The following is a 22,945-nucleotide window of genomic DNA, read 5'->3' on the forward strand; positions in this document are numbered from 1 at the left end:
GTCCGTTTTTCCATCAGGATCTCAAATCATTAAATTTGAAGGTATGGAAATTGAATGCTTAGTTCTAAGTCATAGAGGTTTCTCAGACTCAGTGATTAATACTATGTTACAAGCTCATAAATTTGTCTCTAGAAAGATTTATTATAGAGTTTGGAAGACTTACATTTCATGGTGTTCTTCTCATAAATTCTCCTGGCATTCTTTTAGAGTTCCTAGAATTTTACAGTTCCTTCAGGATGGTTTGGATAAGGGTTTGTCTGCAAGTTCCTTGAAAGGACAAATCTCCGCTCTTTCTGTTTTATTTCACAGAAAGATTGCTATACTTCCTGATATTCACTGTTATGTACAGGCTTTAGTTCGTATTAAGCCTGTCATTAAATCAATTTCTCCTCCTTGGAGTCTTAATTTGGTTCTGAAGGCTTTACAGGCTCCTCCATTTGAGCTTATGCATTCTTTGGACATTAAACTACTTTCCTGGAAAGTGTTGTTCCTTTTGGCTATCTCTTCTGCTAGAAGAGTTTCTGAGCTATCTGCTCTTTCTTGTGAGTCTCCTTTTCTGATTTTTCATCAGGATAAGGCAGTTTTGCGGAATTCTTTTCAATTTTTACATAAGGTTGTGAATTCTAACAATATTAATAGAGAAATTGTTGTCCCTTCCTTGTGTCCTAATCCTAAGAATTCTTTGGAGAGATCCTTACATTCTTTGGATGTGGTAAGAGCTTTGAAATATTATGTGGAAGCTACTAAAGATTTCAGGAAGACTTCCAGTCTATTTGTTTTATTTTCTGGTCCTAGGAAAGGTCAGAAGGCTTCTGCTATTTCCTTGGCTTCTTGGTTGAAACTTTTGATTCATCAAGCTTATTTGGAGTCGGGTCAGGCCCCGCCTCAGAGAATTACAGCTCATTCTACTAGATCAATATCCACTTTGTGTGCTTTTAAGAATGAAGCTTCAGTTGATCAGATTTGCAAAGCGGCGACTTGTTCCTCTTTGCATACATTTACTAAATTCTACCGTTTTGATGTATTTGCTTCTTCGGAAGCAGTTTTTGGTAGAAAAGTTCTTCAGGCAGCTGTTTTAGTTTGATTCTTCTGCTTTTTGATTTAAGTTTTTTTCTTTCAAAAATGAAAATAAACTTATTTTTTTGGGTTGTGGATTAATTTTTTCAGCGAAATATGGCTGTTTTTATTTTTATTCCCTCCCTCTCTAGTGACTCTTGAGTGGAAGACTCTACATCTTGGGTATTGATATCCCATATGTCACTAGCTCATGGACTCTTGCCAATTACATGAAAGAAAACATAATTTATGTAAGAACTTACCTGATAAATTCATTTCTTTCATATTGGCAAGAGTCCATGAGGCCCACCCTTTTTATGGTGGTTATGATTTTTTGTATAAAGCACAATTATTTCCAAATTTCCTTTGTTGATGCTTTCTACTCCTTTCTTTATCACCCCACTGCTTGGCTATTCGTTAAACTGAATTGTGGGTGTGATGAGGGGTGTATTTATAGGCATTTTGAGGTTTGGGAAACTTTGCCCCTCCTGGTAGGACTGTATATCCCATATGTCACTAGCTCATGGACTCTTGCCAATATGAAAGAAATTAATTTATCAGGTAAGTTCTTACATAAATTATGTTTTTTACCTCTGTGATTACCTTGCATCTAAGCCTCTGCAGACTACCCCTTTATTTCAGTTATTTTGACAGACTTTCATTTTAGCCTATCAGTGCTGACTCATAAATAGCTCCAAGAGTGTGAGCACAATGTTATCTATGGAATACATGAACTAGCGCTGTCAACTGTAAAAATGCAGTGAGTTAAGAGGCGGCCTTAGAAATTAGCGTTGAGCCTACCTAGGTTTAGCTTTCAAGCAAAGAATACCAAAAGAACAAAGCAAATTTGATGATATAAGTAAATTGGAAAGTTGTTTAAAATTGCATGTCCTATCTGACTCATGAAAGTTTAATTTTGGCTAGACTGTCCCTTTAATAACATTATTAATCCGCTATGATGGAAGTATGGTGAAGCCAAAATATGTTACATTTTAAACACATACTATGTCTTGTTTACCAGTCTGCAAAATATCAAAATGCAAATTTTTACCTTTACAATAAATTACAGTTAGAGGGTGAAAAGGGCGATTTAACCTTTATCACTGTGCTGCTTCCATCTCTGAGCAGTTAAGAAATGCATCCATAAAAATACTAGCCAAATATTTATTATGAATGTGTGAAGAACAATGTTAATCCCTGTGGGCTTTCGTATAATGCGCCACCTGTTAGGGGTGGTGTGTATGGCAGACTGGCTACCAACTTTTGTGTACAACGCCATCCTCTTCCATGTCTGTTCTACAAAAACAACACAGCCCTGTTTTCTACTCACTTTCCTCCTGTTTGGAACATACTTTCTTTGAACCTGGATCTGAACACATCTCTTCCATTTGCCCATATTGCCTGATTGGGCCAAGTAGGTGACATGGCATTTGCAGCCACTGGTTTGGAATGGTACATGCTTAATATTGTGAATTTATGGGGTTAATTATGTGAGGTTTATGAATTCAGTTAGTAGTACAGTATTGAAAAGTTAGATTTGTCTCATCTCAGATAATTTTATTTATTTAGTTTTCTAAATAAAATCTTTGAAAAGGTGGCTAATTCAATTAGGTTTCCCATGTTATAATCTCTTTAGCACAGAATGTAATTACAGGTACCAGAAATAGCTGTGCAAGATTTGCATGTAATGAAAATACTGAATGAAGCGTTCCAGGCAACAAAACGTAACTTATTGTAAACATCCCTGTTCTTTATGCAGTCCATTTGGTATTTCCCAATCCTGTAGCTAGAGTTGAATATTCCAGTCAGAAAAATCGGCCTCTATTAAAGCATTTTGATGACATACACAGTTCATAACTGCTGCTTGCGCCAGGAAGAGTACCAAATATACCTATTAGATGGGAATGCTGTGAAATAATATAAAGTTTTATTATACATGTATACTAAAAGAAAGCATGATTATACATTCAACAATACTTAGCTTCAATTAGTTAGTGTAGCATACACTTGTGGGTAGACAGATAACAACGGAAAGAATGTAGAGACAGCACTGTGATGTTGCAGTCCCTGGAGGAGGCTTACCAAGCCTTAGTGCACATTTACAGATCCTCCACAGATAAAATAGACCTTTATTTTACATAGGGTCCAATAGCAATGTTTTGGGTTCAGCTCTTACCTAGCATGATTAACCCCTTAATGACCACAGCACTTTTCCATTTTCTGTCCGTTTGGGACCAAGGCTATTTTTAGATTTTTGAGGTGTTTGTGTTTAGCTGTAATTTTCCTCTTATTCATTTACTGTACCCACACATATTATATACCGTTTTTCTCGCCCTTAAATGGACTTTCTAAAGATACCATTATTTTCATCATATCTTATAATTTACTATAAAACATTTTATAAAATATGAGGAAAAAATGGAAAAAAACACACTTTTTCTAACTTTGACCCCCAAAATCTGTTACACATCTACAACCACAAAAAAACACCCATGCTAAATAGTTTCTAAATTTTGTCCTGATTTTAGAAATACCCAATGTTTACATGTTCTTTGCTTTTTTTGTAAACTATAGGGCCATAAATACAAGTAGCACTTTGTTATTTCCAAACCATTTCTTTTCAAAATTAGCGCTAGTTACATTAGAACTCTGATATCTTTCAGGAATCCCTGAATATCCCTTGACATGTATATATTTATTTTTAGTAGACAACCCAAAGTATTGATCTAGGCCCATTTTGGTATATTTCATGCCACCATTTCACCGCCAAATGCGATCAAATACAAAAAATCGTTCACTTTTCACAAATTTTTTCACAAACTTTTGGTTTCTAACTTAAATTATTTACCAACAGCTTGTGCAATTATGGCATAAATGGTTGTAAATTCTTCTCTGGGATCCCCTTTGTTCAGAAATAGCAGACATATATGACTTTGGCGTTGCTTTTTGGTAATTAGAAGGCCGCTAAATGCCACTGCGCACCACACGTGTATTATGCCCAGCAGTGAAGGGGTTAATTAGGGAGCATGTAGGGAGCTTTTTGGGATAGTTTTAGCTTTAGTGTAGTGTAGTAGACAACCCCAAGTATTGATCTAGGCCAATTTTGGTATATTTTATGCCACCATTTCACCGCCAAATGCGATCAAATTAAAAAAAAAGTTAAATTTTTCTCAATTTTAGGTTTCTCACTGAAATTATTTACAAACAGCTTGTGCAATTATGGCACAAATGGTTGTAAATGCTTCTCTGGGATCCCCTTTGTTCAGAAATAGCAGACATATATGGCTTTGGCATTGCTTTTTGGTAATTAGAAGGCCTCTAAATGCCGCTGCGCATCACACGTGTATTATGGATAGCAGTGAAGGGGTTAATTATGTAGCTTGTAGGGAGCTTGCAGGGTTAATTTTATCTTTAGTGTAGAGCTCAGCCTCCCACCTGAAACATCAGACCCCCTGATCCCTCCCAAACAGCTCTCTTCCCTCCCCCACCCCACAATTGTCCCCGCCATCTTAAGTACTGGCAGAAACTCTGCCAGTACTAAAATAAAAGGTAATTGGCCCTTTTTAAAAAAAAAAAAAAAAAAAAGCATATTTACATATGCTGATGTGTATGATCCCCCCTTAGACCCCAACCTCACTGATCCCCCACCTAACAGCTCTCTAACCCTTGCCCTCTGCCTTAATGGGCGCCATCTTGGGTACTGGCAGCTGTCTGCCAGTACCCAGTTTTGCAAAAAATGTGCCTTTTTTAAAAAAAAAATAGCCCTTTTCTGTAGTGTAGCTTCCCCCCCCCACCAAGACCAACCCACAACCCCTTCCTGATCCCTTAGATTATATTTTAAATATTTAAAATGTCTTATGTTTTATTTACTTTTAACTTTGATTTTCTGTAGTGTAGCGGTTCCCACCCGCTCCCGCCCCGTGCACGCGCCCGCCCACCAACCCCCGTGCACGTGCGCGCCCCCGTGGGTCCCGCCCCCCTCCACTCCATACACAGCATCGATGGCCGCCCACCCGCCTCCCACGTAAGCTCCCACCCACCAACGATACCGGCCATCGATGTCCGGTGCAGAGAGGGTCACAGAGTGGCTCTTTCTGCATCGGATGGCCAAGGGGGGTTATTGCAGGATGCCTCCATATCGAGGCATCACTGCAATAACCGGAAAGCAGCTGGAAGCGAGCAGGATCGCTTCCAGCTGCTTTCCAGACCAAGGACGTACGTCACACGTCCTCGGTCATTAACTGCATTTTTTTTGAGGACGTGTGGCGTACGTCCTTGGTCGTTAAGGGGTTAAGGGTAAGAGTTAAAGGGACACTGAACCCAATTTTTTTTCTTTCGTGATTCAGATAGAGCATGCAATTTTAAGCAACTTTCTAATTTACTCCTATTATCAAATTTTCTTCGTTCTCTTGCTATCTTTTTTTTGAAAAAGAAGGCATCTAAGCTTTTTTTTCTTGGTTCAGTACTCTGGACAGCACTTTTTTATTGGTGGATGAATTTATCCACCAATCAGCAAGGACAACCCAGGTTGTTCACCAAAAATGGCCCGACATCTAAACTTACATTCTTGCATTTCAAATAAAGATACCAAGAGAATAAAGAAAATTTGATAATAGGAGTACATTAGAAAGTTTCTTAAAATGTCATGCTCTATCTGAATCACAAAAGAAAAAATTTGGGTTCAGTGTCCCTTTAAGACCAAAACATTGCTATTTTTTCTTTCGGTCCCTTTGTAAAGTAAAGGTCTGTTTTAACTCTTGCAGCTGAAGGATTTGTATCTTTGATGGTAGGGTAGATCACGGCAGTCACACACAAGTTACTTCATCATCAGATGACATACACTCTGTAGGCAAGTGTCTCAGCAAGATTTCATTCCAGCCGAAGCGGGACACAGTTTACAAATTGCTTCACTTCTGTTTCCAGTTTAAAATTTGCTTACAAAAAAAATCAATTATGTGTCTCTCAATCTGAATACTCTTCAATGTACCCACAGTTTTGGGAAAACTACAAATTATGCTCCATCCATCAACAAGCAGTGATGTAGCTGCCTGTATACACATTGTAATAAAACATAGACTTAACAAATATGAATTAGTTCTCATAACTGGTTATATTGCTAAATTATAAACTAATTAAAACCTATAGAAAGTAAACTAAAGCTTTAAGTTACCAAGTGTCAAGCTAGCCTGCAGTATTAACAATTTTAATTTCTATTGAAGAAGAAAAATGTTTTAATATGAATTTATGATTTCATTTTCTACAAGTGTATGCATCCAGACCTAAAAAGTACTGTCTATTCATAGCAGTGATGAGCAACAGCCCAGGTCTTTATGCAGCCATCCTTCTGCAAGAGTACATATCATTTTAAACCAAAATTATTATTCTTTAAATGATTTGTGTATGTTATACATTTTAAAAAGGGCAACTGATTAACTATGTCTGTGCTTTTCAATTCTAGGGTGATGTGCACCAGGCCCTCATTGTTCTTCAGAAGGGGGCTGAATTGTTTCCCCCAGACAGCAGTGCTCCATCAGACAACAAAAGTCAGTATATTCACGGCAGAGCAATGCTGCTAATTGGACGTTTCATGGAGGAAACTGCCAACTTTGAGAGCAATGCAGTGATGAAAAAATATAAAGTGAGTTTATGTTTGGCATCACATCTTTTGTTTTTCATCAGTTTAACTCAAGGTTTAGGTCAAGTGTTTAAACATATCAAGTTGTTAGGATGATAAATTTGGTTGTAAATATATTGTTTTTAATTCCCCAAACAGCAACACTTTTGTTCTGCTCCTTATAGATCAACATTTCATCCGTCCTTTAAATGCTGATTCAAAGGAATTAATATATTAAACTTTCTTAAACAATGTGGATTTTATTATTTCTTTCCTATGGAATGGAGAGTCCACAATTTCATTCCAATTACTAGTGGGGATATTTAACTCCTGGCCAGCAGGAGGAGGCAAAGAGCACCCCAGCATAGCCGTTAAGTGTCACTTCCCTTACCCATAATCCCCAGTCATTCTCTTTGCCTCTATCACGGGAGGCTGTGCGAAGATGGTGTCTGAAGATATTAATCTTAATTGGGTATTTTTCCCTGCAAGCAAGGATTGGGGCTTTGCTGTGTCCATGTCAATCTCTTTAGTAAGAGTTATGGTGGCTTTTAGCAGTTAGAAGACGGCGAGGTGGTCTTTGCTTAACTTCTAACATTAATGCTACCCCATTATAGAAAACCAGGGTTGGTTATTCTGTTTTTTCTTTCTCTACAGGTCCCTGATAGATATTGGTAATCTGTCACACCTAGAAGTTGCTCCTGAACACAGGTAAGTGATTTTGCCTTCTAGGTTGGAAGGTCAGCACTTTCAGGGGTTAATGCCGCTGTGACAGGACACATATATAGAATCTCTGTGGGTTCAAGGGTCAAGGCTCCCTGGTGGGACTTGACATTTTATCCCTTTCTGCAGGGATTTATCATGGGCAGTGGCTTGCAACTTTATTATTTAGATAAGGCACTGTGGGCATAGGGGGTTAATAGGATACCCTTTTGGAGGCTTTTGAGAGACTGGCATAGGGAACGTTGGGGAGGAGTAGCACGTATTCCGGTTTCCTTTATGATGGATAACTGGCTTAACTAAAGAAACAGAGTGTTTGATGTTAAGTTGCAGTCATATTTCAGACCGGAGGAGTGACATTTATTTGTGCCGGTTTTTTTCCCTCTTGTGGCGCAGTTAAGTTCAAATGCATCACGTGACCTCCGTTATTCTTCTTCAGACTTTATACAATTGGTTAGGAGAGTGGAGCGTAAGGGATACTTAAACAGCCTAGCTTAGTGATGGCTGTTTGAAAGAGGTCTCCTGTTGTCTGTGGCGATAACGATCGTCTTTGTGAAGACTGCTGTTCTGAGTAGACAATATCGATCATCTCTGTTTTTCTGCAACGGCCAAGAGTTCCGGTTTCTTTTCTGGTGGGTTAGTCTCCTGATCTCCGGAGGGTGAGTTTTCCTCAGTATTTGAGATTATAGAGGTGCAGGGCAGAAATAAATTACTTTGCACAAATAATTGTGTGTTATTTTATTTTAATCTATATCTTTATTGGGATTAGACTCGGTCTAATTATCCTAAAGGGCATTAGATTTTTTTTTTTATGGACTCTGAAACTGATGCCGGTCACTGTTGTCTACCAATAGTGATACATGTCTTTTTTGTTTGGAGGTTCCTATTGTTCCTCCTGCGCAATTTTGTACCACATACTTAAATAAGACTTTGTTATCAAGGGACAAGAATTCCCTTTCTGAGCCAGGTATCTCTCAGGACAATGTTGTCCGTACCATGCTTCAACTTTCTCCTTAAACGTCCCAAGCTTTATCTACGGCACAGGCAGTGCCCTGCCATTTCTCTCAACAGGTTCATGGGAGTATTTAGTTGCCAGGTGATTTTGCTGCCCAAATAACTTCTGCAGTTTTCTGCAGCATTGTCAGCATTCCCTTTATCTGGGAAGAGGAAGATAAAATCTAGGAATATTTCTTATACTAAGAATTCTGACTCTCTAAGTCTGCGTTAGTCGCTCTTTCTCAGTTTTCTGAAGAAGATCATTCCTCGGCGGATCTGATGGAGAAATTTCGGACTCTAAGTCTGTAGATGGAGATACAAGTCCTAGAACAGTAGATCCAAAGGAAGTTAATTTTAGATTTAAGCTGGAGCACCTTTGGTTACTGTTGAAGGAGGTCCTTGCTACTTTGGATGACTCCAACTCTACTGTTGCTGAGAACCCAAAGAAGTCTAGTAAACTTAAAGGGACACTGAACCCAATTTTTTTCTTTCATGATTCAGATAGAGCATGTCATTTTAAGCAACTTTCTAATTTACTTCTATTATCAATTTTCTTTGTTCTCTTGCTATCTTTATTTGAAAAAGAAGTCATCTCAGCTAAGGAGTCAGCAATTTTTTGGTTCAGAACAATGGACAGCACTTGTTGGTGCTGTCCAATCAGCAAGGACAACTCAAGTTGTCCAAAAATGGGCCGGCATCTAAACTTACATTCTTGCTTTTCAAATAAACATACCAAGAGAATGAAGAAAATTTGATAATAGGAGTAAATTAGAAAGTTGCTTAAAATTGCATGCACTATCTGAATCACAAAAGAAACATTTTGGGTTCAGTGTCCCTTTAATAGTGTTTGATGTTATTCCTTCATCTGTTGAGATTTTTCAAGTTCCAGACCGGATGACGGAAATTATTTCTCAGGAATGCAAAAAGCCAGGATTTCCTTTTTGCCCTATCCCCTGTTTTTAAGAAAATGTTTTCGGTGGCTGAAGCTGTGCGCGGCTTGTGGCACACTGTGCCTAACGTAATGGAAGCTATCTCTACTATGGCCAAGAGAACCACTATACCTATTGAGGATAGTGCTTCTTTTAAGGATCCTATGAATAAAAAGCTAGAGGCTTACTTAAAAAAGATTTAGATTCATCAGAGGCTACAATGGCAATCTGTGGCGAGTATTGCTACGGTTGCAGGGGCAGCATCTTATTGGTGTGCTGCCTTGTCCGACTTAATTTCTGAAGAAACTACTATAGAGGAGGCTGGCTAATACCTTTTATCTGTGATGCCAGCATGCAAGTGGTTAAATTGGGAGCCAAGATCCTCCAGCCTTGCAGTTCTAGCTCACAGAGCTCTCTTGGTAAAGTCTTGGTCTGCAGCTGTAACTTTCAAATCCAAGCTTCTGTCTTTACCTTTTAAAGGTAAGACTTTATTGGGTCCTGGTCTGGCAGAGATTATTTCTGAATTTATTGGTGGAAAAGGTTCTTTCCTCCCTCAGGACAAATAGAGTCGACCTAAGGGTCGACTGAATTCTAATTTTCTTTCCTTTTGTAACTTCAATGGATGTCTTATTCTTCCTCTTCCAAGCCCAAGCAATCTAGAACCTCATGGAGATCCAGTCAGACTTGGAATAAGTGGAAACAAGCGAAGAAACCTTCAGCTGAATCTAAGTCAGCATGAAGGGGTTGCCCCCAATCCAGCCGTGAATCAGGTGGGGGGCAAACTTTCCTTGTGTCGGCAGGTTTGGTTCTGAAATGTCCCAGATCCTTGGGAAGTGGAAATAGTATCCCAGGATTTCAAAATAGGATTCAAGTCTTGCCTCCCCAGGGGCGGATTTATCCTGTCCTGTCAACGAACCAGGTAAAGAGAAAGGCCTTTTTTAAACTGTGTATAGGACCTATTTTCCCTGGGAGTGATTGTTCCAGTTCCATTAGAGGAACGGGGTCAAGGATTCTGCTCTAATCTCTTTGTAGTTCCCAAAAGAGATGGAACTTTCCGTCCTATTTTAGATTAAAAATGCCTCAACAAATTCCTCAAGGTTCCGTCCTTCAGATGGAGACTAGTCTGTCCATTCTACCCTTGGAACAGGAGGGTCAGTTCATGACGACCATAGATCTGAAGTACGCGTATCTCAAAGTCCCCATTCATAGGGAACATATCCAAATTCCTGTGGTTGGCCTTTCTGACAATCATTTCAGTTTGTTGCCCTTCCCTTTGACCTTGCTACGGCTTCTCAAATCTTTACAAAGGTTCTAGGGGCCCTTTTGGCGGTCGTCAGATCTCTGGGAGATAGCGGTGGCGTCTTACCTGGACGACATTATTGGTTCAAACGCCATCTTTTCAGCTAGCAAAATCTCATACCGAGATATTGTTGTCTTTCTTCGTTCCCACGGGTGGAAAGTAAATCTGGAAACGAGTTTCCTAGTACCAGATACCAGGGTTTGAATCTTAGGAAAAATTATAGATTCTCTATCCATGAAGATTTTTCTGACGGATGTCAGAAAATCAAAACTTCTTGCTTCTTGCCGGTCCCTGCAGGTCTCTGTCCGTCCATTAGTGGCTCTGTGCATGGAAGTAATTGGTGATGGTTGCTTCCATGGACATAATTCTGTTTACTCGGTTCCATCTGATACACCTTCAGTGGACTTCACAGGATCATCTGTCTCAGGGAACATGCTTCCTGAGACTTTCCTGGGTTTATTGTGTCCACAATGCCAGCCTGTCAGGCTGGGGAACAGTTTGGGGCTCTTTAAGAGTTCAGGGTCTTTGGACTCGGAAGGAGTCTTCTCTTCCCATAAACATTCTTGTGTTGAGAGTGATCTTCAATGCGTTAACAGCTTGGCCTCAACTAGCTTTGGTCCGGTTCATCAGATTTCAATCGGACAACATCTCCTCAGTGGCTTTCATTAACCACCAGAGAGGGACCCGGAGTTCGTTAACAATGAAGGAGGTGTCACAAATTCTCAAGTTGGCGGAGTCTCATGATTGTCTCGTGTCTGCCATCCACATCCCAGGGGTGCACTACTGGGAGGCAGTTTTTCTGACTAGGCAGACTTTTCATCCCGGGTGTGGGCTCTCCATCCGAAGGTATTCTCAATGATAACCCTCAGGTGGGGGATTCAGGAATTTGATCTGATGGCGTCACGCAGAAACGCCAAGCTTTCAAGGTACCGTTCTAGATCAAGAGATCCTCAAACCGCTCTGATTGACTCTCTAGCGGTTCCATGGAACTTCGGTCTTGCATTCCTGTTTTCCTTCATTTGCTCTTCTTCCACAAGTCATTTCTCGTATCAAACTGTAGAGAGAGTCTGGGATTCTTATAGCTCCTGTCTGGCCTCACAGGATCTGGTTCGCGGATCTGGTGAAGATGTCATCTCTTCCCCCTTGGAGGGTGCCTCTGAGGAAGGACTTTCTACTTCAGGGGCCCTTCATCCACCCAATCCTAGATTCTCTGAAGCTGACTGCTTGGAGATTGAACGCCTAATTTTAGCTAGGCGTGGCTTCTCTGAGAAAGTCATTGATACCATGCTTGAAGCCTGTAAGCCTGTTACCCGTAGAATTTACCATACGTTATAGCGTAAATACCTTTTATTGGTGTGATTCGCAGGGTTTCTTTTGGAGCAGGATAAGGGTGCCTATAAATGTTTTTTTTTTTTTCAGGAGGGCCTGGAGAAGGGTTTGTCAGTCAGCTCTCTGAATGGTCAGATTCCTGCTTTGTCTATTCTTTTGCTTAAACGTCTGTCAGATCTGCCAGATGTTCAGTCCTTTGTTCAGGCCTTGATCAGAATCAGGCCTGTGTTTAAACCTGTTGCTTCTCCTTGGAGTCAAAATCTTGTTCTGCTTGCAGAGTTTCTGAACTCTCGGCTCTGCAGTTTGATTCTTCTTACCTTATTTTTCATGCGGATAAGGCGGTCCTTCGTACTAAGCTTGGATTTCTTCCTAAGGTGGTGTCGGATTGCAATATTTGATCAGGAAATTGTTGTTCCTTTTTGTCCTAATCCTTCTCAGAAGGAACGCCTGTTGCATAACCTCAATGTTGTGCATGCTCTAAAATTTTACTTTCAAGCAACTAGGATTTTAGACAATCCTCTGACCTGTTTGTTACTTCTCTGGTAAGCGTAAAAGGTCAGATGGATACTTCTCTTTCTCTTTGGCTGAGAAGTGTTATCTGGTTAGTTTATTAGACTGCTGGACAACAGCCTCCTGAGAGAAACATGGCTCATTCCACTTGTGCTGTCTCTTCTTCTTGGGCTTTCAAAAATGAAGCTTCTGTGAAACAAATTTGCAAGGCTGCCACATGGTCCTCTTTGCATTACTTTTCCAAATTCTACAAATTTGATACCTTTGCCTCGGCTGAGGTTTCTTTTGGGAGGAAAGTTCTTAAAGCGGTGCTGCCTTCTGTTTAGGTCTGCCTGTCTTGTTTTCCCTCCCTTTTATTCTGTGTCCTCTAGCTTGGGTATTGGTTCACACTAGTAATTGGAATGAAATTGTGGACTTTCCATGCCATAGGAAAGAAAACAACATTTTTGCTTACCTGATAAATTTCTTTCCGGGCATGGAGAGTCCACAACCTGCCTTTATTCAAATTTAAGATGTCAATTTTTTGTACAAACCTCAGGCACCTCTATACCCTTGTGTTATCTTCTTTTTCCGTTTTCCTTTGGCCGAATGACTGGGGATTAAGGGTAAGGGAAGTAACACTTAACAGCTCTGCTGCGGTGCTCTTTGCCTCCTCTTGCTAGCCAGGAGTTGAATATCCCCACTAGTAATTGGAATGAAATCGTGGACTCTAGAAATTGATCAGGTAAGCATAAATTTTGTTTTTATTGATTCAGGAATGTAAAACCTTTAGGTTGTTAAGTTACAGTCTATGCTGGTAGAACAATTAACTAATTTAAGCAATACCTGCTGTCTTCAGTGCAGGTTTTAAGGTCAAATAGGTAGGAATTAAAGATATACGAATAAGGGTTGATTAAGCCTGCAGTTTTTAGCTTACAATATGTGCCTTATGGTTCTTATCTGTTTTGTTCATTTATGTATTTCTCTATTTGGGGACATTTTACAATGCAGTAGGGTTCACTCTGATGCCTTACTTTTTATCACAGTTTTGAAGGCAAGAACTGTTGACTGTCAGCTTACAAGAGCTTACAGCTTACAAGAGCTAAGGCTTTATAACAGACGAAGTTTGAAGCTGTATAAGTCAAGCAAGTTATAAAACAGGGTAGCTTATCTAGATTTTAGCTGGCATACCACTCTCTCTATTGAGAATAAGAAGAGTATGCTCTAGCTGCTAAAGCTGAGATGTGTGCAATGCATAAGACCCAACAGCATTTAAAGCAGAGTCTGGAAGTGTGCTCTCTTACTTTCAAAGGAGCGGTTCGTACAGCAGCTGATTGGTGGTTCCTTTTTAATTCACAATTATTACTCTCCATTTTACATGCACACTTTCTGGGGAAGAATATGCTACTAAGCATGTGCACAAGCAAACAGGGTATATGTATACTAGTCTGTGATTGGTTGATGTCAGACACATGATACAGGGGGCCAGAAAATGGGAAAAAAAACATTTGTCAGAAAAAAATCTACTGCATATTTGAAATTCAGAGTAGGTGTTAAATTCCTAAACACAGATACACAAGTAAATGCTTTTTCCCACCTTAATATGGGAAGAGTCCACAGCTGCATTCCTTACTTGTGAGAAATACTGAACCTGGCCACCAGGAGTGTCAGGGTTTTTTCCCTGTTTTGTTTGCCATGTGCTGCTGGCAGCCATTTTACTCACCTCTCTTGCTGACTCTGGTGCATACTGTGTGATGCTGCTCATTTCCCGCACTTCATTTTATGGCCAGACTGGTATACATTATCCGTGTGAGACAGGATGCAGTCTCAGAATTGTGATGTCATCACTTATTATTTAAAGGGCCTCTGTTCAGTATGCTTTGCCCTTGCGTTGTCTCAGACCTGTTTGTGAGAGCTCCTGTGTATTACCTGGCTGTCTGACGTCCCTCCTGGTTCCTGATTCCTGGCTTGTTCCTGATTCTGCTGTTCTCCTTGTTTCTGATTCCGGATGGTCTGACTACTCGCTTTGGCTCCTGACTCGGCTCGTCTGACTACCAGCTCTGGTTTTGATTCCTGGCTTGTTATTTGACTTGTGGACTTTTTATTATTTTTTGCTATTAATAAAGGTGTGATTATTTTTGCACTTTTCGTCTGTCTGATTCCTGGCACCCTGACATTACGCAAGAGCCATGAATCCTGATGGTGCTAATAATCCACCTTTACCTGCCATAATTTCCAGGATGGATGAACAAGATCACCGCTTCAATTTGCACTAGCCCTGCAAACCCTGCTGACTCGCACTGCACATTTGGACCAAAGTGTCCCGCAAGTTATGGCTGCTCCTGTTTCCGCTGCTGCACCTAGTCCTACCAGTACTGTAACCACTGCTCCGTTTGGTGCTTATTCTCTGTATGCCCACTTGATTTTAGCACTGCATGTACCTTTTGAAATAAATCCCTTTTTGCATCTTACCCTCATTTTTCAAGTTGGATTTATTACCAGATGGTTAGCCGGATTCTTTTCAGTTCATTCCTACCAGGAGCATGTCCGGTTCTGCACCTCTACCTCAGCGATATGGAGGTGATCCTAATCAGTGCAGAGGGTTTTTGAACCAAGTGGGCATTTACTTTGAGATGTTACCTCAGGCGTTTCCCTCTGACAGAGCTAAGGTGGGATTTCTCATCTTGTTACTCTCTGACACAGCTCTTTCCTGGGCTAATCCCTTGTGGGAGACTAATAAACCTGTGATTTCAAATTACCCTGAATTTGTGGCCTCCTTTCGAAGGGTATTTGATGTTCCGGCTCGCTTCTCCTTTGCTGCTAAACGACTCATGTCCATTCAGCAAAGTACAAGATCTGTTGCTCAGTATGCCATTGAGTTACGTACGCTTGCCGCAGAGGTAGGTTGGAACAATGAAGCCCTTGTTGCCGCCTTCTTTCATGGGCTCTCTGATGCGATTAAAGACAAAGTTGCTACCAGAGATTTACCAGAAGATCTTGAGGCATCAGTGTCTTTTTTGATCCTAATTGACATCAGACTAAGTGAGAGGCCCTCTTTCAAGGAGCGCTTGCGGAAGCCTCCTGTTCCGTTGTCTCCTATGTGTTCGTTCCCACCCATGCCTCCCTCTCCTCCCATGCCTCCTGGTCCCGAGTCACCAGGTACTGCTGAGCCGATGCAGGTGGGATTCACGTGTCTCTCCGCGGCGGAGAGGGCCTTTAGGAGGAGGGAGGGGCTCTGCCTCTATTGTGGGTTACAGGGCCACCTTTTGAAGTCTTGTCCTACACGGCCGGGAAATGCTCACACCTAAGGTCCTCTTGGGGGCAGACCTTGGGTGGTTTATCCTCGTCCCCGGAACCGCTAAAGGAGAAACCTTTGGCCACGGTTGTCCTTTCCTGGGTGGACTCTCGTTAGGATCAAGGAGGGCCACGTATGGAAAACTGCATTTAACACCAGGAGCGGGCATTATGAGTATCTTGTAATGCCCTTTGGCCTATGTAATGCTCCTGCTGTTTTCCAGGAATTTATTAATGATGTCCTACGAGATATGTTGCAACAGTGTGTTGTGGTGTACCTAGACGACATCCTCATACACTCACCCACACTTGAGGCTCATCGTTCTGATGTTACACGGGTTCTTCAGAGACTACGTGACAAAGGCCTGTTTTGTAAACTCGAGAAATGTGAGTTCCATCAGACTCAAGTAACCTTCCTAGGTTATGCTATCTCTTTTGCAGGGTTCTCCATGGATCCTGACAAGTTATCTGCAGTGGCCTCGCCGAGTTGGTCTTCGGTCTATTCAACGTTTTTTGGGGTTCGCCTATTACTATAGAAAGTTTATTAAAAACTTTTCTTCCTTGGTCAAACCTATCACAGACATGACTCGTAAAGAGAATGATCCACTCCATTAGTCACCTACTGCCATTAAGGCCTTTGATAGTCTTAAGACTTCCTTTGCTGCCGCTCCAGTTCTGGCTCATCCTAACCCTGTCCTGCCTTTCATTCTTGAGGTCGATGCGTCTGAGACTGGAGTAGGTGCCCTCTTGTCTCAACGTCCTACGCCTGACGGTTCCTTGCATCCGTGTGGTTTCTTCTCTAAGAAATAGCATAGTGCAATTTTGAAATTGGCGACAGGGAATTACTGGCCATAATTTTGGCACTCAAGGAATGGAGGCATCTTCTCGAGGGTACTAGCGTGCCAGTGCTCATTCTTACTGACCACAAGAATTTAACTTATCTATCTGAAGCAAAATGTTTGTTGCCCCGACAGGCCAGATGGGCGCTATTTTTGTCTCGGTTTAATTATGTGGTCTCCTACCTGCCTGGTAGTAAGAATGTTAGGGCTGATGCCCTCTCTCAAAAAGATCCTGGCTGCACAAACCAATGCACCTCCTTAGAAACCTAGTGGTAAGTGTTTTGTTCCTGAGAATCTTCAAACTAAACTTTTGCACACTTACCACTATCCTAAAGCCGCAGGTCACCCAGGCAAGAACCAAATGATTTGGTCTGTCACTTGACAATTCTGGTGGCCAGGCCTTCGTTCTGATGTTGCTGTGTATGTTGCCTCCTGCTCAGTTTGTGCACAGAATAAGACTCATCTACGTCTTCCTGTGGGTCTTCTTCAACCTATTGTTAATGGTGAGCGTCCTTGGACACATCTTTCTATGGACTTCATTGTCGAGCTCCCTGTTTCCAATGGCAATACTGTTATCCTTATAGCGGTTGACCGTTTTTCTAAACTGTCACATTGCATTCCCTTGAAGAAGTTGCCTACCGCTCAGGAGCTTGCTTCAATTTTTGCCCGGGAAGTCTTCCGTTTACATGGGTTACCCAAGGAGATAGTGTCCGACAGGGGTAGCCAGTTTGTCTCCAGATTTTGGCGTTCCTTTTGTGCTCAAATGGGGATCCAGCTTTCCTTCTCCTCGGCATATCACCCTCAATCCAATGGGGCTGCGGAACGGTCTAATCAAGCTCTGGAACAGTTCCTCCGTTGCTATGTCTCAGATCACCATAATAATTTGTCTGAACTGTTCCCTTGGGCAGAGTTTGCTCGTAATAGTGCTATTAATGCTTCCTCCAAGTTATCCCTGTTCATGGCGAATTATGGGTTTCAACCATCCTTGTTGCCCGATTCATTCATGTCTCAGGGTATTCCGGCTTTGGAGGAGCATCTCCGGCAACTCCGTTCCACGTGGGTGCAGATTCAGGACTGCCTTCATCATTCTGTGCAGCGCCAAAAGTTCCAGGCTGATCGTAGGCGTCTGCCCGCGCCTTCCTACCAGGTTGGTGAGAGAGTTTGGCTGTCCTCCCGCAACTTGAACGTTCGTGTGCCTTCCAATAAACTGGCTCCCCATTATGTTGGTCCTTTTCGAATACTCCGACGGGTCAATCCTGTGGCCTACGCTCTTGACCTTCCTCCTGCAATGCGCATCTCCAATGTTTTTCATGTTTCCCTCTTGAAACCATTGGTTTGTAATCGGTTTACCACTGTGTTGCCTCGTCCCCGTCCTATCTTTGTTGACAACCATGAGGAGTATGAGGTCAGCAGCATTATTGACTCTCGTATGTCCAGAGGCCGTGTACAGTATTTGGTTCACTGGAGGGCTACGGTCCGGAGGAGCATTCATGGGTTCCCTCCTCTGATGTTCATGCTCCCGCCCACCTCCGTGCCTTCCATGCCCGTTTCCCCAATAAGCCTTTTTTCCTCCCGTGGGGGAGGGGTCATTGAGGGGAGGGTACTGTTACGGTTTTTTCCCTGTTTTGTTTTCCATGTGCTGCTGGCAGCCATTTTACTCACCTCTCTTGCTGACTCTGGTGCATACTGTGTGCTGCACTTGCTTTTATGGCCAGACTGGTATTCATCATCTGTGTGAGACAGGATGCAGTCTCAGAATTGTGATGTCATCACTTATTATTTAAAGGTTCTCTGTTTAGTATGCTTTGCCCTTGCATTGTCTCAGACCTGTTTGTGAGAGCTCCTGTGTATTACCTGGCTGTCTGACGTCCCCCTGGTTCCTGATCCCTGGCTTGTTCCTGATTCTGCTGTTCTCCTTGTTCCTGATTCCGGCTCGTCTGACTACTCGCTTTGGCTCCTGACTCGGCTTGTCTGACTACCAGCTCTGGTTTTGATTCCTGGCTTGTTATTTTACTTGTGGACTTTTTGTTATTTTTTGTTATTAATAAAGGTGTGATTATTTTTGCACTTCTCGTCTCAGTCTGATTCCTGGCACCCTGACAAGAAGGAGGAAAGACACCCCAGCCAAAGGCTTAGATACCTCCCCCACTTCCTCATAACCCCAGTCATTCTTTGCCTTTCGTCACAGGAGGTTGGCAGAGAAGTGTTAGATGATTTCGGAGTAGTCTCTTATGTAGGGTAGTACATTTCGAGATGGGACTGGAGTTTTAAGTAGTCCTGTCAGCCTCTCTGTGAGAGCATGGATGAAAGTAAGAGTCCGAGATGCAGGGAGAGTCTTTCTGCAAAACCATCCCGACTAATATTAACAGCTCCATAGGCAATCAGCGTTGACAAGTTTCGCTGCCTGCTTTCTTCACTCAAGATGCTACTATCTGTCACACTTGAAGTGCCGTGTTCCTTTTCCACGGCGTAGATTCCGGTAAGATCGTTTCATATTTTATACATGTATGATAACGCAAGAAGACAGTGTGACTCCTTTTATCTGTATAGAATCAAGGGTTAATATCTCCTTAGGGGGATTATTGAACAGGGGGAAATAATCTTATATGTTTATTTGATTTTATGCTGCTTTATGTATGAGATGTTATGGGCTCATAGGCTGTTATACAGGTATAGGCTGTTATACAGGTATATATATATACAGGTTTCACTTTCTCATTGAAAGCCATGCAGCTTACAAGCTTGGCGCGCTTTCTCATAGCAGGGATGGTCCTGCATTGTGCACCATGTGATTCTTTACCCTTTTTCCTGACCGGGTCATAAATCTTTGTACTGTCTGGGTCATAGGAGGTGGTGAGTGCCCCAGCCATTGGGGTATAAGGGTGCTGTTTATTTAATAAAATAAAATGTTTTATTTCTCTAGTTCTCCGGATATTGCACTAGTGATGGAGGATTCTGTTACTTTAGAGGGCACTTACACTATTCCTAATTAGTAATTCCTTTTTATATAGTGATGAGGCCTTAGTTCCGCCCTCTCAATTATGTTCCATATGCCTTGATAATGTGATAATATCAAACATGTTTGATACCACGGAGCCGCCCATCTCTGAGGAGTTGTCTTCCAGTGAGGTGCGTACCCTACATTCTTTGATCTGTACACATGCAGTTTTCCCATAGCATTGCTGATCCTCCATCTGGAGGGGGGCTTTTTTCACCAGACGTTACTGCACAGTTCAGACGGCGGTGTCTGCGGCCTTTAATGCTTTACCTCGCCCTGCTAAACGCAAGCGAAAGGTTACATATTGCACTCCTTCCCAGAGTACATCAGATAATTTATTGGATTTAACTGTGGGTTATCCGAGGATGAAGTTCTTTCTGAGACTTCGGAGTATGAACATTCTGGGTCGGAGTCTGCTGCTTCTACACCTCCGGCTGCGGAGGAACCAGACTTTAGTTTAGGAATTTGCGCTTTCTTTTAAAGGAAGTTTTTGGCGAATTCAGAGGTTCCATAGGCCAAATTGCCTGATGAACCTTTTATTCCTAAATTGGATAGAGTTTGAGGACAGGGTGTTACCTTATCCTTCCCTGCTCCTGTTAGATGGCAAACATTATTAAGAATGAATGGGACAGGATTAGATTCCTTTTCCGCCTCTTCTCCCTTTAGCAAATTGTCCCCTGTCCTGGACTCTTAATGGAATTGTGAGGTTCCGCCCCTAAATGGGCTGGCGTTATCTTCACCCTTGCTAAACGTACTACTATCCCGCTTGAGGATAGTTCTTCGTTTAAACAGCCCATGGATAAAAGATGGAAACTCTGTTAAGAAAGATATTTCAACATACGGGATATTTGTTTCAACCGGTGACGGCTTTTGCCACGGTTACTGGAGAATCTACCTTCTGATGTGACTCCTTATAGGATTTATCGGGGTGGAGGATCCCCTCGACGTTACTCAGAAAGGATTTACGGCCTTGAGGGTTGTTAATTCTTTTATCTGTGCTGCTATTAGGCAGTTTATTCGCTTGAATGCTATGACTTCAGCTTTTTCTGTTCAGGCCTGTCGGGCTCTGGCTGAAGTCATGGTCTACGGATATGACTTCTAAGTCTAGACTTCTTCCCTCCCTTTAAGAGAATAATTTTGTCTGGTCCAGGCCTGGACTCAATTATCTCCACGGTCACAGGGGGCAAGGGTGCCCTCCTACCGCAAGAGTATATGAACTAATCTAAATGACGATTTTCGTTCTTTTCGTTCTGATAAAGCCCATGTCAGCAGTCCTCCCCTAAGCCAGATCAAATCAAGAGCTCTTGGAAGCCGGCTCAGTCCTGAAATAAACCCAAGCGGGAGGAAGAAGCCCGCCGAGTCTACGTCGGCATGGTTCGGTGGTCCCAGGTCCTCTTCTGGATCGTGTAGGGGGCAGTATGTCGCTCTCTTCAGTCGCTTGGTTCAGGGATGTGCAGGATTCATGGGTCCTGGAGGTAATAGCTCAGGGTTACAAGATAGGTTTTAAGTCTCAGCCACCCAAGGGCAGGTTCTTCCTGTCTTCCTGACCAGGAAGGAGGGAAGCCTTTCTGGGGTGTGTACAGGATCTGTCCTCTAGGAGTTATTGTCCCGGTGCCTATCGCAGTGAGAGGTTTGGGATGCTATTCAAACCTTTTCATGGTCCCTAAGAAGGAGGGAACTTTTCGTCTGATTTTGGACCTAAAGTGCTCAAGCAAGTTTTTAAATGTCCCCTTGTTTAAAATGGAGACAATAAGGTCCATTCTTCCCCTCGTTTGAGAGGGGTAGTTCATGACCATGATAGATCTAAAGGATGCTCCCTTCTCGTACCAATCCTCAAGGACCACTTCCAGTTCCTAAGGTTTGCATTCCTTGACCAGCACTGCCAGTTTATTACCTTCCGTTTGGTCTAGCTAAAGAAATTTTTCGAAGAGTGGACCATTCAGAATATCTCCTCTGTCTAACAGACCAGAGACGTTGCAAGCTAACTTCAACATGTCTTGCCCTCCAGATCTCCTTAAGGCCATCTGTAGCTCGGTGTATGGAGGTGACTGGTCTCATGGTGTCCTGCTTGGACCTCATTTCCTTTGCCAGATTTCACCTCAGACTGTTGAAACTGCACATGCTGAACGAGTGGAGCAGCGATCATTCGGATCTGTCTCAACAGATTTACTCTGGACAACCAATCAGGAAAATCTCTCTCTTGGTGGTTTTGTCCGGATCACTTGTCCTGAGGGACGTCCGTCTCAAGACCATCCTGGGTGATTGTGACTACGGTTGCGAGTCTGTCAGGATGGGGAGCTGTTTGTGGTGTCAGGAAGAAGGCACAGGTCCTCTGGTCTCAGGAGGTAAAGCTCCCTCCTGATCTCATTTTGGATCTTCGGGCAGTATACAATGCTCTGAAGGCTTGGCCTCTGCTGGGTTCGTCCCAGTTAATCAGATTCCAATCAAACAATATATCCTCGGTGGCTTACATCAACCATCAGGGGGGAACAAGAAGCTCCGTAGTTTTGAGGGAAGTATCTCGGATCCTGGTGTGGGGGAGACCCGCATTTGTTTGCTGTCAACGATCCACATACTGGGTGTGGACAACTGGGAAGCGGATTTCCTCAGCAGACAATCCTTTCATCCGGGAGAATGGTCTCTCCATTCCGAGTGTTTGTAAAGATTTGTAAGAGGAAGATCTTATAACGTCTAAATACCAAGCTACCCAGATAGGGGTCGAGGTACAGGGATCCTTAGGCGGAGCTAACAGATGCATTAGCGGTGCCTTGGAGGGTCAATCTAATTTATCCTTTCCGACCTTTACCACTATTTCCTAGTGTTGTGGCTCGATTCAAGCAGGCGTCAGTGATACTGACTGCTCCGTCTTGATTGCGAAGGATATGGTTCGCGGATCTAGTGGGGATGTCGTCATCTCCTCCGTGGAAGTTAGCTTGTCGCAGGGATCTGCTGACCAAGGTCTATTTGTTCATCAATGTCTAGATTCTCTGAGGCTGACTGCGTGGAGATTGAACGCTTAGTCCTAGCAAAGAAAGAGTTTTCTGAGAGAGTTATTTTTACTCTCATTCAAGCTTGTTGCTCATCGCATCTATCATAAGGTGTGGAGGACCTACTTATTCTGTTCTCCAGGATGATCTGGAGAAGGGCTTTTCTGCAAGTCCCCTGAAGGGACAGTTTTCGGCCCTGTCTGTGTTACTGCACAAGAGGTTTGCAGAGCTTCCAGATGTGCAGCCATTTGTTGGGACTCTACTGGGATTCAGACCTTTGTTTAGATCTAAGGCTCCTCCTTGGAGTTTAAATCTTGTCCTTAAGGTTTTGCAACGGGTTCCGTTGGAGCCTATGCATGAAGTAGAAATTAAATTGTTGTCTTGGAAGGTTCCTTTT

The 22,945-nt window shown here is 42.5% G+C and overlaps 1 protein-coding gene across 1 annotated transcript in view; it reads left to right on the forward strand.

Moving 5' to 3' along the window:
• The window catches only part of ATR (ATR serine/threonine kinase), a 455,512-nt gene that overhangs the window by 288,007 nt on the left and 144,560 nt on the right, over positions 1 to 22,945 (forward strand). The window contains exon 36 of the mRNA XM_053711664.1: positions 6,515 to 6,694. Coding sequence (XP_053567639.1) covers positions 6,515 to 6,694 — 180 coding nt within the window. The remainder of the gene's footprint in view (positions 1 to 6,514; positions 6,695 to 22,945) is intronic.

The sequence above is a fragment of the Bombina bombina genome, chromosome 4, assembly GCF_027579735.1.
Source record: "Bombina bombina isolate aBomBom1 chromosome 4, aBomBom1.pri, whole genome shotgun sequence".
In the NCBI taxonomy this organism is placed as follows: Eukaryota; Metazoa; Chordata; class Amphibia; order Anura; family Bombinatoridae; genus Bombina; species Bombina bombina.